Below are 16954 nucleotides of genomic sequence, written 5' to 3'. Positions count from 1 at the left end.
AGCATGGTTTTACAAAATAAAGCGAAGTAGTGGCTGAGGTAAATAATGAATCATGAATAACAATAAATAATGAATGCTGATTTTACCTTGGCATTTGTTTTTTTCTCTTCTGATAAATAAATTTGCTATTAATAAGCACATTAAACTTCATTTCAAATAACAATTAGCAACATGATGCTTTCTCTCAAATCAAAAGTTAATAGACCCAGCCACATCACTAGAATTCTACGTCCAACGTCACTCTAATATCTGCACCTTTTAGTATTTTCAAACTCAAAAACCAGCATATCCCAAACTCAACCTCTGATCTTGAAGTAATATCCTTTTACTTGAGTATTCACTCTACTCAGGCTAAGTGTTTACTACGTGCTAAGTATTGTACTGTATTCTCTAGGTTAATGAACATTTTTTGTTTTCTTGGAGTTAAGGGAAAAGAATAAAGAACAAAAATAAAAACATGACAGGTGATGTGATGATGGCGAATGATGGGTAACAAAAGTAGCTATGGAACAATTACAGCACGATGTCATGGAAATGCAGAAATGGCTTGAATAAGTAACCCTGAGGGTGAGCAGAGCCTCACTGGGTAAACGGAGACTTGGGGAACCAAGCAGGAAGAAGTCAGGTGATGTTTCTGACAGGCTGCACAACACTGAAATGATGGGCAGGAGAACAGCTACATGATCCAAGAGTTAACGGAATCTAAGGAGCAGTGAAAAGCAGCTTTTGAGGGTCAAAGCAATCAGAGATGGGAGCTGAGAGGCAGGGATTATGGCGGGCCCGGGAAATCACGTCTTAAAGAAGGGAACGATAAAACGTATTTCAACTTTCGGTCTTTGTGGATGAGGGCACATGCTTTTCTGGGTATTCCAACAGGCAAACACAAGCTTGTCAGTACACTGGATAAATGCTGGCCCAGACTCAAGAATACAGTACTACTGGAAGGAGTTTACATCACTACAAAATGTTGCAAGTGTGTTGGAAGGAACTAAGTATGGACGTAGGACAGTAGCTGTTAGATTCATGTTTTATGGTCCTAGTCAGAGATAAATGTGGACAACATCAGAGTGAAGACATTATCTGGGTTCCAGAGATACTTGGAAGTTACGTTTATTTAGTGGAATTCTTGATTGAACTTTCAGTTTAAAGAATGCTTGGCTTGAGCAAATTGATGACAGTGTAACAATAAATTGGAAATGGGGAAAATTGAGGTTGACTTGGTTGCTTCTCAGGCAATCATAGGCATACTGCCCGACTTTCTAGGAGCAAGCAAGCTGAGTCACAATTTTAAGTATGGATTATGGAAACCAGGAGAGACGTGGAGTGGATCACCATGAAAAGCAAACACAGTGGTAGATGAGAGACCATGAGTGTGCAATTGGATAAGAGGGGTCTCCAGACAAATGTTAGCCGTCCCCCAAGTTTCGCGAATCCCCATGTTTCCACTGTCATAGTGCACCAAGGTGCCTTTGCTGCTCTTCCCAGTTAGTGAGATGGTATCCTTTCTGCTTTCCACACCTCAATTTCCTCTCTTCCACCTCTACCCCCTGTTCTCATGTTAACACCGGCATGTTATTGTAAACAAGACATGTGTAATATTGTCATTCCTCAGCTTAAAAGTCATTTACTGAGCCCCATTGCCTTTAGAATAAGATTATAGTATTCACCAAGGCCCGATGACTGCCCTGTAACTTACCCTTCAGTATCTCCTAATATACTATTGTCTGACCCTTCTTGTACATCCTGTTTTCTTGGCTCTCTTCAATTCGTAGGGATCACCTACTCCCCTTTGCCCTAGTACCATCACACAAACCTCTTAGTTAGGCTTAAAGATTAATTTTTAACTGGATAGACCAGTAATAATTGAGAGAATGGTCTTAATTTCCACAGTCATTGACATTACAACAAAGTAAGATAATGTTTAGCTGATAAACAATTGTTGATCAGCTAAAGTGTGTGTGCAGTAAACAATCAATTTGACAAAATTTTACACTGTGCAAATTAAATCACAGTTTCAATTTTTTTTCCTTTTTCATTGCACCACAGTGTGTGATTATTTAACTCTATATTTTGAGTGTGTATTTCTGCTACATTTCTAAAGCCAGAGGATTTAAACTTAAATGTTTAAATAAGCACTTTGTTGCTAAATGAAAAATGGTTGGTGTGTGTGTGTGTGTGTGTGTGTGTGTGTGTGTGTGTGTGTGTGTGTGTGGTGTCCATGTGTGAGGGAGTACAAGTTCATGTACATATGACAGCCAGAGGTCAACCTCAGGTATAATATTTCAGAAGCCATCTACTGTGTTACTAGAGTACTAGAGACAGTGTCTCTCACTGAGACATGGGCTTGCTTATTGAGTTAGCTTGGCTGGCTAGTGAGCCTGTCTTTGACTCCTTAGCATAGGAATTGTAAACCCATATGACTGTGCAGTACATTGGTACTAGATATTGAGCTCAGAACCGTGTGCTTCCAAATTAAGCAATGTTAACAACTGAGTTCTCTCTCTAGTCCCTGATGATGGTTATTGTTAAAGTTCAACACAAACACAGCTATAAATGAGTGTATACATAGTGCAGGTAGACATATATATTCTATATTCTACGTATGCTGTAGATGATATATAGTATAACTCTGTATACACACATGCAATTGTATTATGTCATGCATATTTATTGTTTTCTTGACTAGACTTTGACTCTACTGTAGGAGCAGAGTTTATAATGCATTCATTTCTTTCTTTGTGAAACTGGAGCTTCCAAAACACAGGCTAATTGAAACATTTACTTCATTCCCCCAAGAAAACATAAGACCTTCCCACTTGAAGTAAGTCGCTGTAATGGGATCGGAAGTCTACGTTCCTATTCCCCGGATGACAGAGAGGGCTCTCACACAGAAACGAGCTTTGAAATACCTACCGTCTTGCTGAGGTAACCTGTGCTGGAGTTCATGCACTGGAGCCCCTCGCTGTTGCAGCAGCCCCCACATCTGTAGACGGACACACATGGAGGTTTAAAGAAGGTGTTTGTGGCTGCTCCAAACTCCTTCCCCACATCTATACACACCTCACGTGGCATGCATTGAGTCTTTCTCCACTCATGATCAATACCTGTAGAGTCATAGGGAAGTCAGTAAGTTACACAGAAGCCACCAAGGGAGAAACAAAGCCTACAGCGTCGGGAAGTTCATCATATATTTTTGTTGTTGTTGTTGGTTGTTTTTTATTCTTTGCTCTTTGAGTCATTGAGAGGCCCACTACCCAGCTCCCAAATGAATCCACTGAGGCTTACTCTTTCTGAAGCTTCCCTCAGTGGGACAGTCCTTGACTTCCTGTTGCCTGGAGAGATGGCTCAGCCCTTAAAGGCTAGGCTCACAACCAAAAAACATAAGAGTTAATCATATTTGACTTGAGACTTTAAGATTTAGTGTAAAAAATTAAAGAAACCACTGACTGTATGGGAATGTAAATAAGATTTAGCAGGATGACTGAGGAAGTTTCCTGTTAAAATGATTTCTACAAGGAGGTAACAAAAAATTAGAATTGAGTTAAGGATTTAAAAAGTTACACCATTATCCTAACACAAATGTTTGGTTATTCTTGCTTAAAAAAAGGAAAATTTAATATATGGATGTTTACAAGATGTGCAAAAGCAAAGCCACGCCCTTTGCCTGGCATGTACAATTTTTGTGGTAATGAAGCAAAAGTAAACAACATGTTTCTGCTTTTCTTTTTAAACTGACAAGTAAATGAAAAGAAAAGTATGGTTTCGGTGTCAATTCAAAACTCGTTTTCAGGCAAGCTATCCGACACTTTTGGATAATGTCATGACAGTAGCTATGTGTAAAGCAAGGTTATTTTCCACCTATTACAACTTGTAACCTAAACTGACTCTTTTCAGGAAAATCAAATTTCCTATTCCCTTCATATGCTTTCTCTTGGACGTCTGCTTCCATAAGTTGTTGGCTTTCCTGTGATACTATTGACTCTACTATAATAAAAATGATGCAGTTTCTAAGTGCTGTAGTTTATGTCTTCCATATTTCCTCTAAAGTAACACTTTTTAAGGACAATAAATTATGGGTTATTCCACCATGATTCCAGTTAATTTGTCTGGTTTTGCTTTAAACATACTTTGCACTATCATATTGTGTGTGTGTGTGTGTGTGTGTGTGTGTGTGGTGGGGTGCCACAGAGCTAGAAGAAGACTTGGCTCCTCTATCATTCTCTATCTTGTCTTGAGATAGGTTTTCTCAGTGAGCCAGACGCTAAGCTGGCTGACGATCTAGTTCACAGGAATTTCTGTTGTCTGTTCTCTGCAATGCTGGGGTTATAGGCACCCGTAGCTATGCATACCTTTACATGGGTCCTGGGGATTCAGACTCAGGTCTTTGTGCTTGCATAGCAAGCTGTCTTGCTTACTGAGTCATCTACCTGTCCCCAATATCAAACTTTAAAACACAGAAATATTCAAAACTAAAGAAAGCTTTTTCTAAATTGGCCTGTCCACTCATATTACACCATTTTACACAACATCATAATGTTTTTGTGAAATGTTATGGTAGCTATTTAGCTACTTCATAAAAGGCAATTCTGAGTCAGTTATCTCTGAGGTAATGAGCCAGAAAATAGCTTTCGGAAGGTCAGGTGTAGCGAGCAACTATTTTTCTTTCATTACTTTCAGTGTGTGTTTGTCTGTCTGTCCACCTGTCTATGAAAATAGTGCCCAGAGTTTTATGCATCTTATGCACAATGAATAAATATTCTAGCACAAAAGTGAAATTGAGCATGTTTAAATTGAAATAAAAAAAGAAAATTCATGCAATGCTGTTTTTCTTAAAATATCCATTTTCTTGAGACAGAAACCATTAAACTAACCTAAGTAACTCAAATAAATTAACACAGTACTAGAAAATTTATTAAGTATTTTCACATGTTTACAGTTTACTATTGTCTCAATTCTCAAAATAAAAGTGTGTTCATATGCATGTGTCTCCTAGTTATGAATTTCAAGAAATCATCTAACTATGTAAAAAGAATTCCCCAAGTGTTTTATTCAAAGTACTTCTGCTCACTTCTATTTTCTTTCTTTTTTTATTTTTTTTTTATTTTTTTGGTTTTTCGAGACAGGGTTTCTCTGTGTAGTTTTGCACCTTTCCTGGAACTCACTTGGTAGTCTAGGCTGGCCTCGAACTCACAGAGATCCACCTGGCTCTGCCTCCCGAGTGCTGGGATTAAAGGCGTGCGCCACCACCGCCCGGCCGCTTCTATTTTCTTTATTGTGGGAGGACTTAAGGTATATTGAGCTGGAAGCAAAGGCCCACACCATCATCATCACCACTGTGGAACGCCTGAGGCTCTTCACGCACTTCGTTGCCCGTACTTACTTTTCAGGATCTCTGTGTTATAATGTGCAGCAGCAAATTTTACTGTGTCCCCTGTCCTGGTGTTGAGGGTGGGCTGCTGCCAGCCACCTTTCCTTAGCTGGCACTTGTACATTTTCCAGTAGTCTGGGTACAGGACAGACATGAGCTCATCCACACTGGACACGGACCGCAACTGCTCCTCCAGGTCTTTGCCTGTGAAAGCCTGTCAGACAAAAGTACAAGATCAGCTCTTCACCACACTGAGAGTTTAGGAAGACAAACTCAAAACCCTTCTGGTTTAACATGACAGACACTAAATCTGCTACTACAAGTCTTATTAACAAACACTGACTTGCTTTAAAATCTTATGGTAAAATTAAATTCATATTAATACTTAATGTCTCTGAATTAGCACAGTTAAGCTGTATTTGTTTTTAAGACAAAAAAGTGAGATATAATTTTTAAAATGATTTTAAAATTCTTTGCTGTAGTCACAGCTTTTTTGCATATTGACAAATTTGTTGGTTTAAAATTTATTCACATATATATTTCCCTCCCACCATACATAAGCAAACTGACACGAATTTCCTCTAAAGTTATGTACCAGCATCTATACAACTAGCCTTTAAACATATAGTCTTTAAAATAGATATATATTAATTTTAATTAAAACACAATTATGTAACAGACTTTTAAAGTTGGAGTGAAGGCTGTATTAGTGATAGAGCACTTGCTTAGAATGCTCAAAGCCGTGGGCTTGATTCCTAGCACTAAGAGAAAGGAGAAAAAGCTGGACCAGTTATGGTAGCATGAAATCCATACTTGAAGTTGAACTTTAGAGGAGATCTTAACATTACTGAAAAATGATACAATATCATAACTTCCCATTTTATATACATGGTATATTTGCTTGGGGATACGCTCACATATAACACAAAGCTCAAGAATCAAAAGTTTGCAGATCTAAAATGTTTACTGATGGAGAGAACAGTTATGAAGGCAAAGTGACTGAAGGAAGCTTGTTCCATGAGATGATACATGTGATAACAGCTTCTGAGCATTTCAAAATACCATGTGCATGTGTATCAAGGCTTATTTAATACATTGTGTGTGTGTGTGTGTGTGTGTGTGTGTGTGTGATTGTTTGCCAATCAATCCTTAATAAAACTAGAGAATAAAACAGTGATCAGATATATTTTTGGCAACTGCCAAGTACGATAAAATGTCATAATGCTTCTATTAGCATCTAATGGTTAAATAGCCTTCAGAAAACAAGGAACAGTGAGGGCCTGTGTGTGACAGCAAGATTGCTAGAGCTCTTCCCCTACAGCTCTGCTAAGACTACAGTCAACTTCTGACCTTATCATATCCCATAGAAATGCAGAATAGGTCATGTGTTCACTGAACGAAGAAGAGCAGCACCACCAGGACACTTCTACCACATGCGGGACATGCACGGAACATTAGATGGACCATGGGTACATACACTGGATGATAACCACACGGAGGGAAAAATAATTCTTTTGAGTATCAGTGGGAGTATATATTTGTAATGGCTCAAGGAAAATACTGTATTGTAAGCTCATGGGACCTTACACTTTCTGTGAAGACAGCAAATTCACTTTGGAATTATACTTTGTATAACTAATGTTGTTCTATCAAGGGATACATTACAAACTCATTGTAAGTCTGTCCATATATGAATGTGAACAAGTGTTATATAGAAAATAAAGAATTGGTCAAACAGGTTGCAAAAAACAACAGAAATCACAGAAAGTAATAGAATCACATTACAAAATGGTGATTGAAACATGGAAAAAGTACACAATATGTACATTAACACACAAGAACAAAACATATACTTTTTGAACAAAATTTACATATTGAATAAATGTATACTGTTTTGAGTAAATGAGATACAGCAAAAACTAATTATGCTTAGGGTGAGTTATGTTTTTAATATACTTTGTATTATAAGTTTTAAGTAATGTACACACATAACTCTTAATAATCAGAATAAAAATAATCATCTGTAAATACATTGCAGGCTATCATATTAGCTCTTATAATTTCATAGAATGTGTCTTTGATATAGTATTTAAATTATAATAATCACTGAAAAGAGAAGAGGTTATAACAAATAAATGGAATAAAAGTGGGTTACAAGCTGAGCTACCCATTTCCTATTTCCCACTAGACAGTCATTACAGTATTACATTTGTATGAAAGATAGCTTTTAACATTGAAAGACCCAGATGATCTCCATCTTGAATTGAAATCTCCTAATATATTGTCTAATATTAAACTTCAACTCTTTGAGCATCATCTTACTTTGTAAAATAGCAATAATGTCTTTTCATGGAGTTTTTGTGATGATTCAAAGGGAACAACTTAAAAGTATAATGCACTTGCTGCAGACAGCAGAGGAACTGTCATTGGATTGTCCTTAGTTAAAATGAAGCTTTTATACTGTTGTAATCAAAAGGTGTGATGCAGAATTTCTTCTGATCAGACCCCTGCATTTTCACACTAAGTGACTAGCAAGCTAGGAATTGAGCACTGTTGGCGATGGAGTGGTAGGTGCTCAGTTAGTATTCCAAGGAATAGTGATAGAGTATATGGAAGACCTACATTTTGTCTTCCGAATGTACATTTCCTCCAAAAGATTACATTTGACCATCTAATTGTGAAGCATTCAATTTATATTCTACTTTTGAAAACATGAAGAGTCCTCAGCAATCTACAATGAGTTTTCAACTGAGCAAGTGACATGCAAAAATCCTTCAAAGGGAAGAGCTATTTACACGAAAGTCGAGTTTATTCTTAACAGGCTTTTCAATCTTTATGTTCACTATTTTCTAGAACACTCAGGTGATTTGCTTGAATATTTGTGGTGTTCGTTTTCCAGAATTTCCCTGCAGTTTAAAAGAGAGAGTATCTTACAAATAGATACATAACTTGAAATAAAGCTTCAATGCAATCTACAACTGAATATAATTTTGCATGTTAAAAATGGGTTGATCAACTAGGAGGTATTAGTAGTTGTCCTTGGATGTCTTTTTGGCATCGATGTGTTAGCAAATAATGACCCCAAAGATACCCAGTGAAACATTTTCAGGTGAAACAAAAGTCAAAGGTAAGTTAGCAACGCAATGAGCAGAGAATGACAACGGAAACAATCACCTCAGTGTCAACATTAGCAGAACAATGACGCCAATCTGTGGTGATATATAGTGTACCCCAATAAAACTTACCTGAGGATCAGAGGACAGAGCCAGCCACTAGATTAGACATAGAGGTCAGACAGTGCTGGCACACACCTTTAATCCTACCAATCAGGAGGCAGAGATCCATTTGGATCTCTGTGAGTTCAAGGCCACACTGGCCTACAGGAGAGAAACAGAACCAGGCAGTGACACACGCCTTTAATCCCAGGAAGTAATATGGCAGGACCCAGAAAGGCATATAAGGCATGAGGAAACAGGAACTCACTCTCTTTAGACTGAGGATTTTGTAGAGGTAAGCTAATGGCTGGCTGTTCTGCTTCTCTGATCTTTCAGCTTTCACCCCAATATCTGGCTCTGGGTTTTCTATTAATAAGACCTTTTAAGACTTGTGTTGCACCAATCTCTATTTCTTGGAATCACACAATGAGAAAGAGCCTTTTCACCTGCATTCTATGTTTCTTCTCCATTATGAAAAGCCATAACAGAAGCTGAGAAAGTCCTAAAGAAAGAGGGCTCTCAGGTGTAACTGGTAACTTTATGTCATACACTAATGTTCCTTCAGATGCCTTGGTTTGATTAAAGTTTGCTCAGATGGCTGGTAGGGAGAAGACACGATTGCATGTATGTATTTCTACTTGAAAAATCCCAGAGGATCAATATTAGATAGGAATCATGAAAGACATGCTGAATTTGCTAAGAATAAAAATTTGTTTTTAAAAGTCTATAAACAAATGCTAAGCATTTTTCAAACTACTATCAAGTATTATAGTATGCATGTATAAACTGAATGTTTATTAATAACTGGATGGAGTTGAAACTCATGGGGAAATCCGTACACTGCTATTATGAAAACTTTCTTTTTCTTAAATTTATATATTGTTACCAAATGATAATAATCAGAAGTGATATAATGGGTAAGAGTCAATGAAAAGGAGTTTATCATTCTATTATATTTTTATGAGAGCCCAAAAGGTGTATATATAAATCTGATTGCTTACCCAATATATCTATATTTTAGAAGTGGGTAAAAAATAAGATAGCAATATATAAGCTTAAATATTAGATGTTTGTAATTTTAAGTTTGCTATATATTATCTTTAATGGTATATTATTAGTAATGATTTGTATTACTGTAAACAATTTATAAGCTAGCAGAATCTACCTTATAATTTTATCTTACATTCCATGGTCAAAGTATTGGCTCAGTAGGAAAATAATTTGACTAAGCTACCAAACAGAAAACTTTTTGTATTATTTGTCATGCAGATCACCTCTCTAGCTTAAGAAACCAAATTATTAGTAGACGATGTCACCTCCTCCCACAATTTCCAGAGTAGATGTCACTTCCCACAGCTTTCAGAGTAGATGTCACCTCCCACAGTTTCAGGGTAGATGTCACCTCCCACAGTTAACAGAATAGATGTCACCTCCCACAGTTTCCAGGGTAGATGTCACCTCCCACAGTTAACAGAATAGATGTCACCTCCCACAGTTAACAGAGTAGATGTCACCTCCCACAGTTTTCAGAGTAGATGTCACCTCCCACAGTTTTCAGAGTAGATGTCACCTCCCACAGTTTCCAGGGTAGATGTCACCTCCCACAGTTAACAGAATAGATGTCACCTCCCACAGTTAACAGAGTAGATGTCACCTCCCACAGTTTCCAGGGTAGATGTCACCTCCCACAGTTAGCAGAGTAGATGATGTCACCTTCCACAGTTAACAAAGTAGATGTCACCTCCTACAGTTTCCAGAGTAGATGATGTAACCTCCCACAGTTTCCAGGGTAGATGTCACCTCCCACAGTTAACAGGGTCAGGAACTGATAGAATTGCTGACTGCCTTTTTTGAAATGGGGTCAGATCAAATCACTAAAGTAAATGGCTATTCCATTTACTCATCCACTAAGATAATAATAAAATAAATATAAATAATAAATAAATAAAACTGAAACGTGTTTTATTTTGGTTGTTTGGTCCTACTTAACAATGGCATTTACCTAACACATGGAGTTTTCTCTTGGGCAAATGTATAAAAACTTAAAATCACATCCTAATTATTTAAAGCATACACACACACACACACACACACACACACACACACACACACACCACAGGAAAATGAGGCTTTTAGATTTGAGGAAGACTTTAACATGCAGTTATAAAATTCACCTTTTAAGGCATTCTCTGAGATAACTCATAACCATACAAGGCAATTCAAATGCTATCTTAAGGAAAGGAATTTTGTAAATGTTTTACAAAACCTTATCAAGTCCTTTTATGGAAGGTCTCAAAGAAAGTGAAGAGTTGGGCTTATTTCACACTCAGTCCTCTTGCCAAACACATCTACACAAATCTGAAGCCTCAGAGGCCAAAGTTGGAAAGGGTTGTTTCAATTCTAGTTTAGTGTTCAAAGCTTTCTCTAAGAAGTTTGAATTTCTCAGTTTTGTCTGGAATGTTCTATTGCAGATGTTGAAAATAATTCTCTAATAAAGAATAGATGCCATTTATACCTATCATTGAAACTGTGAGTTGTTTTTAAATAGGCCACATTTTCGTTGGTTGCATATAGAAATGAAAAATTTAAAAATCAGATTATTTCCCTATCAAAATTGGGTGATATGGTGGAGAACGCTTTATTCACTTCTAATTATGCTATTTCAAAGCCAACTTCCTGTTTCACCAGTCAGCTCTGCGCAGTCAACGCAATGGAAAACAGGACACATTGAAGGCACAGGGCACTGAAAACAACCGGCGAGACCTTTTCCTCTAGAATTAAACTCCCATTGATTCCGCTTTCTTGAACCAAGGCAAAATGACCTCATAAATACTAATTATTCCGTTTTTTTTTCCTCAGGTGTGACTGCAAACAGCATTAAGCAGATAATGAAAAAGCGTTTACGGCAGCTTTGATTCTTGTCCATCTAGAGACATCTGGAAACATCTAACTCAGGTCTAGAATATCTTTGTTTTTTTCAGAACAATGTGAGTGTTCCTACTAATAGAAGAGAGTGGCCAAGACACCATCACACACTCACAGGTCAGTCTCCTACAGAATTGTCTTAGGGTGATGTTTAACAGTGCTGCATCTGTAAAACACTGCAGAGGGCAGTAGAGGGCTTCATTAAGGTGGGATAATTTAACTTCATCAGATAGATGACGTAATGCAAACGTCATGTACTACTCTCAAGAACATTCCAGAAGGTGGAAATTTTTATGAATTTCACTCTATAAAATCCCTTGGAATTTGGCATGAATGAGTGAGTGGGTTTAAATACGACTATGTCCTTGGATTAATGTGTATCACACAGTGACGGGAGCACGCTTTCCATTTTCACATTAAGCATTTCTTAACTGTGTTCCCTTGGCTCGTAACAAACAGCAAAGTGTATTCATTCACATATAGTATTCCTAAGTAAATGCCAAATGTTTATGAATTATTTCCCTTGTATTGGTTATAATTTCAAAAGCAAGCTTTACGTCTTTGAAAAACGTGCACCCAACTGCTTGGGAGCTGGCTTCGTGGGTAAGCACTGGTAACACTAACATGAAGACCAGTTTGAACCCACAGGACCCACATGAATGCAGGCCAGGACCCTCGTGCTTCAGAGACAGAGATGGGAATCGACAAGCTCTGGGTTCAAGGAATAGACAGGGCACACAGCAGCAGTGTCAATTCTTGTCTCTATGCTCACGAGCACACATTCACGTGTCTCCACACACACACCTGTAAACACACAAACACACACATAGACAAATGGATATTTAGAAATTTCTCTTGAAATTAAAGCATGTAATAGGTTTTAAAACGCTTATTTTTAGTAACGTCTTTTTGATAGGCTAAGGAACAACCGATGCTGACATTATTTATTACCGATTGTAATATCAATAGCATGATTTTAACTTTTTTTTTTTTTTTTGGAGCTGAGGATCAAACCCAGGGCCTTGCATTTGCTAGGCAAGCACTCTACCACTGAGCTAAATCCCCAACCCTGATTTTAACATTTTTAATAAACATATAATATTCCATTAGAAGGTGACTAGATCATGACCACACAGTTTGAGTGGACTTTTGTAAAATGAATTTCTGTAATCCCAAACAGATGAGCACAGAGAACACTAAGTATACCCTAGAAGCTTTCTTTATCCTGCTTTTTAATTATAATTCTCAGCTAAATGCCGCTAACATTATTCCAGGTTCTTTAATTGGATTTTACATTGCTTTGAGTTTACAGTGGTGGTATGCTGCAGTATGTATCCATAGTATTGGGTTTTTTTTCTCAACCTTGTGTTTGTGAAAATGAACTGTATACGAAAGCTGCTGGTTTTCCATTCTGCAAACTACTGCACTCTCTCTAGTCTATGTGTATGCAGTATGCATTTGGGGAGGTACACAATAAAAAAAAGAATTGAGGCTCATGAATTAATCACATAATTAGCTGCCCAGTGAAAGCCAAAATAAATGTATCAATTTACACTTCTGAAGGTTGAATATGAGTTCCCTTGCTCTGTGTCTTTGCCAACAAATATTAGTTGTTTTTAAGTTTTCAGCCACTCTAATATGTATGTAATAATATTCCATTGTGGTTTAATGTCTTTAGCTGTTTGTAGAGGCAGCTACTAAAAGCTCTTTATTCATTCCTGTTAGCCATCTTTGGTGCTTTTATTTGTGAGAATTATAAAAGTACTCTGGATAAGTGTTCTTTTCATTGTGTTCCTTTGGATATGTAAATCACAGACATATACTGGAATTAACATTAAGCCTCTGAGTCAATTATTTGGGAAGTGGCTGCTGGGTATTTGGGAACAGGGAGGCGGGAGAGAAACTTCAGCCTACACCTTCCCCTGTTCTGTACTTAAAAAAAGCACTTGAGTTTCCAGGTTGTTGCTACCAGGTAGTTGATGCTACCAGGTAGTAGATTGCACACAACCTACTGAATGAGAAATCACTCATTCAATAGTGATTTCTGGAGAACAAAGTTTTTTTATACTAATGATATTAGAGATTTTTTTTCAAGGCTAATGTTACTGGTATATTTTTTAAAAGACATTTAACTTAGGGTCATGAAAATGTCATCATATATTATTTTCTAAAATTTTTATTCATGTTTGGGACAACTATGAACCTGGAATTGTTTATTCAGTATTGTGTGAGGTAGGTGCCAGAATCCTATTTTTTCACATCTAATTGATCCTGTGTCATTTATTCAAAGCTTCATCACTTTGGCATAGAATAAAACTGATCCCCTTCTCCTCTTTCTAATTATCTACCCCTATGCTAGTTCAAAACTCTAAGTGTTTAATTCATTAACATTGAGGTGCTAGAGACTGAAGCCAGGATCTTGCAGGTATGTGCTGGTAAACAAGTACTCTACTTCACACTATATCACCAGCACCTATAATAGCTTTATAATGAAGTTTGATATTTATTAAGCACACTATTTAGGCTGTACATGTGATTCCCTGATTTTCAACAACAGCACTGATATCCAAAAGAATTGAAATTTTATTTCCCTTTTCTTCTATCACAAATTTCAGCTACATTTTTTTTTTTTTTTGGAAAAAAGTAAGATTTTGTGTTCTTCATTGCATGAATCAGCAGGTCAAATGAATCACACCCATTGATTCATATGTGGTATATCCTAAGGATGATTATAGCTAAGAGCGTTGGTAACAACACTAAACATCTAAGCACTCACTACATTAGGAGTATTCATTCTTATATAGCAAGGTCTACTTCAAAGCTCTCTTCATTCTCAAGTTTTTCTTACAACCTGCACTCTGTGAAGTCTCATGTTTCTCAGTTATATGTGCATGTTACTTAAATATACACATTGCCCACCTAGAGACACATGCTTAATATAGTATCTGTCTAGGATCTGGGGTTTCTAGCATATCATATTTTGAGAAAGCCTATGTGCACAGCATAATACAACAGTAAGAACATGTGTTCAGTGTAGATAGATGAACTCGTTTTGCAAACTTAGCCACCATATTTACTGTGTACATGATCTTCAGGGCTCATTTCTTCAGGTGAAACATGAGGACAGCTGTAAAATTTTAATGTGATCCTGTGAAATAAGGTATGTAAGTAGCCAGACACTTATTTATGGTTTTCTAATTTCTTTAAAATTTCTTCCCATATTAATGATGTTTTATTAGTTTCCTTTTATGGTTAAGCTTGAACTGAATTTATTATGCCAATCTATTTCATATAGATGATTGATTTTCTTTCTCCAAGGCTTCCATTCACAAAGAAACATTAATTAATTAATTTTTATTCTTTTCACTTTATGATCCTGTATGTAGGGGAGCTAGGAACACATATTTCTCCCTGTGGCAAGGCATGCTTAGCCTTTCCACAAAAGGTGAAAGGTACTCAAAATGATGAAATCCCTGAAGAAGTTCTAAGGCGCATCATTACCCCCACAAAGGGGTTTCTTCATTGGTAATCAGGGCCCATTTAATCCCATGAGGATGAAAAGTGGGGAGAAGAAAAGGAGATGATTATCTCAGACCAGAAGAACATATTGCAACTGCTCATGAGAATTAAGGACAGCTTAAAAGTCTCAGGAATGAGAAGCTGGCCTGGAGCTCTGGATCTTTAGTGGGTTTTTAAATGGCTCTTTGATGTCCACACTTTAAGTAAGGTGTGGAGGTGATACCGACAGCTTCCTTGATTCCACCAGCTGTTCCATTTTAGCAAAGAGTCAGCTGAAAAGGGCTGAGACACTCTTAAGCATCATATAATCCAGAGGATTCAAGGATTTGCATGCCCGTTTCTCAAAACAACCATAACACCCACGAGGGCTTACATGGAAACATAATGCATCTCACACAAAACGAAAGATAGTCTTCAAAGGCAGGCAAAATCCATATAAGAAATGTCCAGAATTAAAGTGAATGACAATGGTAAGGGGTACTGGGAGGTACCTACACTTTTTTTCCAGCCCTACTGTGGCTACGTTTGAAGTCCATGCTTTACTTATTTGTGTGAAACTAAAGTTGGCACATGTTTTCTCTTCTAAAGCATCCTGTATACTCCTGAAGATCCTGAAGCAGAACTGTGGTCTGTTACTTAATTTCTTAAAAATTATATATATATATATATATATATATATATATATATATTCCATTGCCTCTTCAGCTGATATTTAGAAATCCTAATACATTTTAAGGTGTAGATAACAACAAAAATAATGTCTGTCCACAAACAAAAACTATATCATGAGATGTACCTTGAGAAGCTTATATTTCTAGTACTTAACCAATATCTCTGTAAAGAGCAGAGGACTGAGACACATTAACTAGGCAGCCCCTACCTTTAACAAAGTATTTTAAATAAACGGCAAAAGAGAAAAGATCATGAAGTCACCATTTTCTACTGAATGACTATAGTGTGCCAAGGAATGTTCTAGGCATGTTATTCTGGAACAAAGTCTCTCCTTTAGTGCAGTGTTTAAGCTAGAAATTACATATGTTTATTTTGAGAGCTAAGAATCCTAAACAGCAGCTTCCAAAATTTCTGCTTTTTGAGGAACTTGCAAATCTTAAGACATACCTGTTTTGTTTAAGGCAATTAATTCCAGACAAATTCTCTGTAGTTTATGTGCTTGTGTCTAAAGGATTCCAGATTAGTTACTAAAGTGTCAGGGAGAGGAATTTGTTGCTATGAAACAATGTTGAGGAAAACAAAGTTGAATTATTTAACCAGAAGTACTGCATCTCAAAACATGAAACTTCCATTCTGCACTCTCACCAACTCATGAGTTGTTAAATTACTTTCTATGACTAAAACCTACTTCAGAACTTATTTCCGAGAGGCAGACTATCAATTTTTAATTGTCTTTTTAAAAACCTCTTTACTAGAGCTGAAGAGATGGCTCAGTGGTTGCAAGAGATCTCTGCCCTCCCAGAGGATCTACGTTCAGTTCCCAACTCTCCACATAGGGTAGCAAACTATTGCCGGTAACTATAGTTCAAAGGGTTCCACTACTCACTTTTAACCCTGATAGTGATGTAGTGGGTAGCCATGCCAGGTTTGATCTGGAAGTTCCAACCCCCACTGAGGCTTCAGTAACTCTCATGCCTACAAGGCGGGGCCGAGAAAGGACCCTGAAGACCAGAGATCTGGATGTTCCGCCTTCTCTCTTGGTTCCTGGACCCTGGACGCTGGAGGTAGACCGAGCAGAGTTCTCCAGAGAACACTGCCAGACTACGCCACACCTTTCCCAGACCGTGCAACCTACCTATCCCTCCACTTGTAAGTTACCCCACAAAATAAACCTCCCTTTTAACTGCGTGGAGTGGCCTTAATAATTTCACCAATATAGCATCTACACACATGTGGCACACACACGCACACACAT

General features: G+C 37.3%; 1 protein-coding gene across 1 annotated transcript in view; it reads right to left on the bottom strand.

The window, feature by feature from the left end:
- The window catches only part of Vegfc (vascular endothelial growth factor C), a 101639-nt gene that overhangs the window by 25490 nt on the left and 59195 nt on the right, over positions 1 to 16954 (bottom strand). Inside the window, exons 2-3 of the mRNA XM_059244696.1 lie at positions 5381 to 5582; positions 2914 to 3104 (exon numbers count right to left, since the gene is read on the bottom strand). Of these exons, the coding sequence (XP_059100679.1) occupies positions 2914 to 3104; positions 5381 to 5582 (393 nt within the window). The remainder of the gene's footprint in view (positions 1 to 2913; positions 3105 to 5380; positions 5583 to 16954) is intronic.

This window comes from Peromyscus eremicus, chromosome 17 (assembly GCF_949786415.1).
Source record: "Peromyscus eremicus chromosome 17, PerEre_H2_v1, whole genome shotgun sequence".
NCBI lineage: Eukaryota > Metazoa > Chordata > Mammalia > Rodentia > Cricetidae > Peromyscus > Peromyscus eremicus.
Note: the sequence above shows the minus strand (reverse complement) of the source record. Positions and strands in the feature narration are given on the sequence as shown.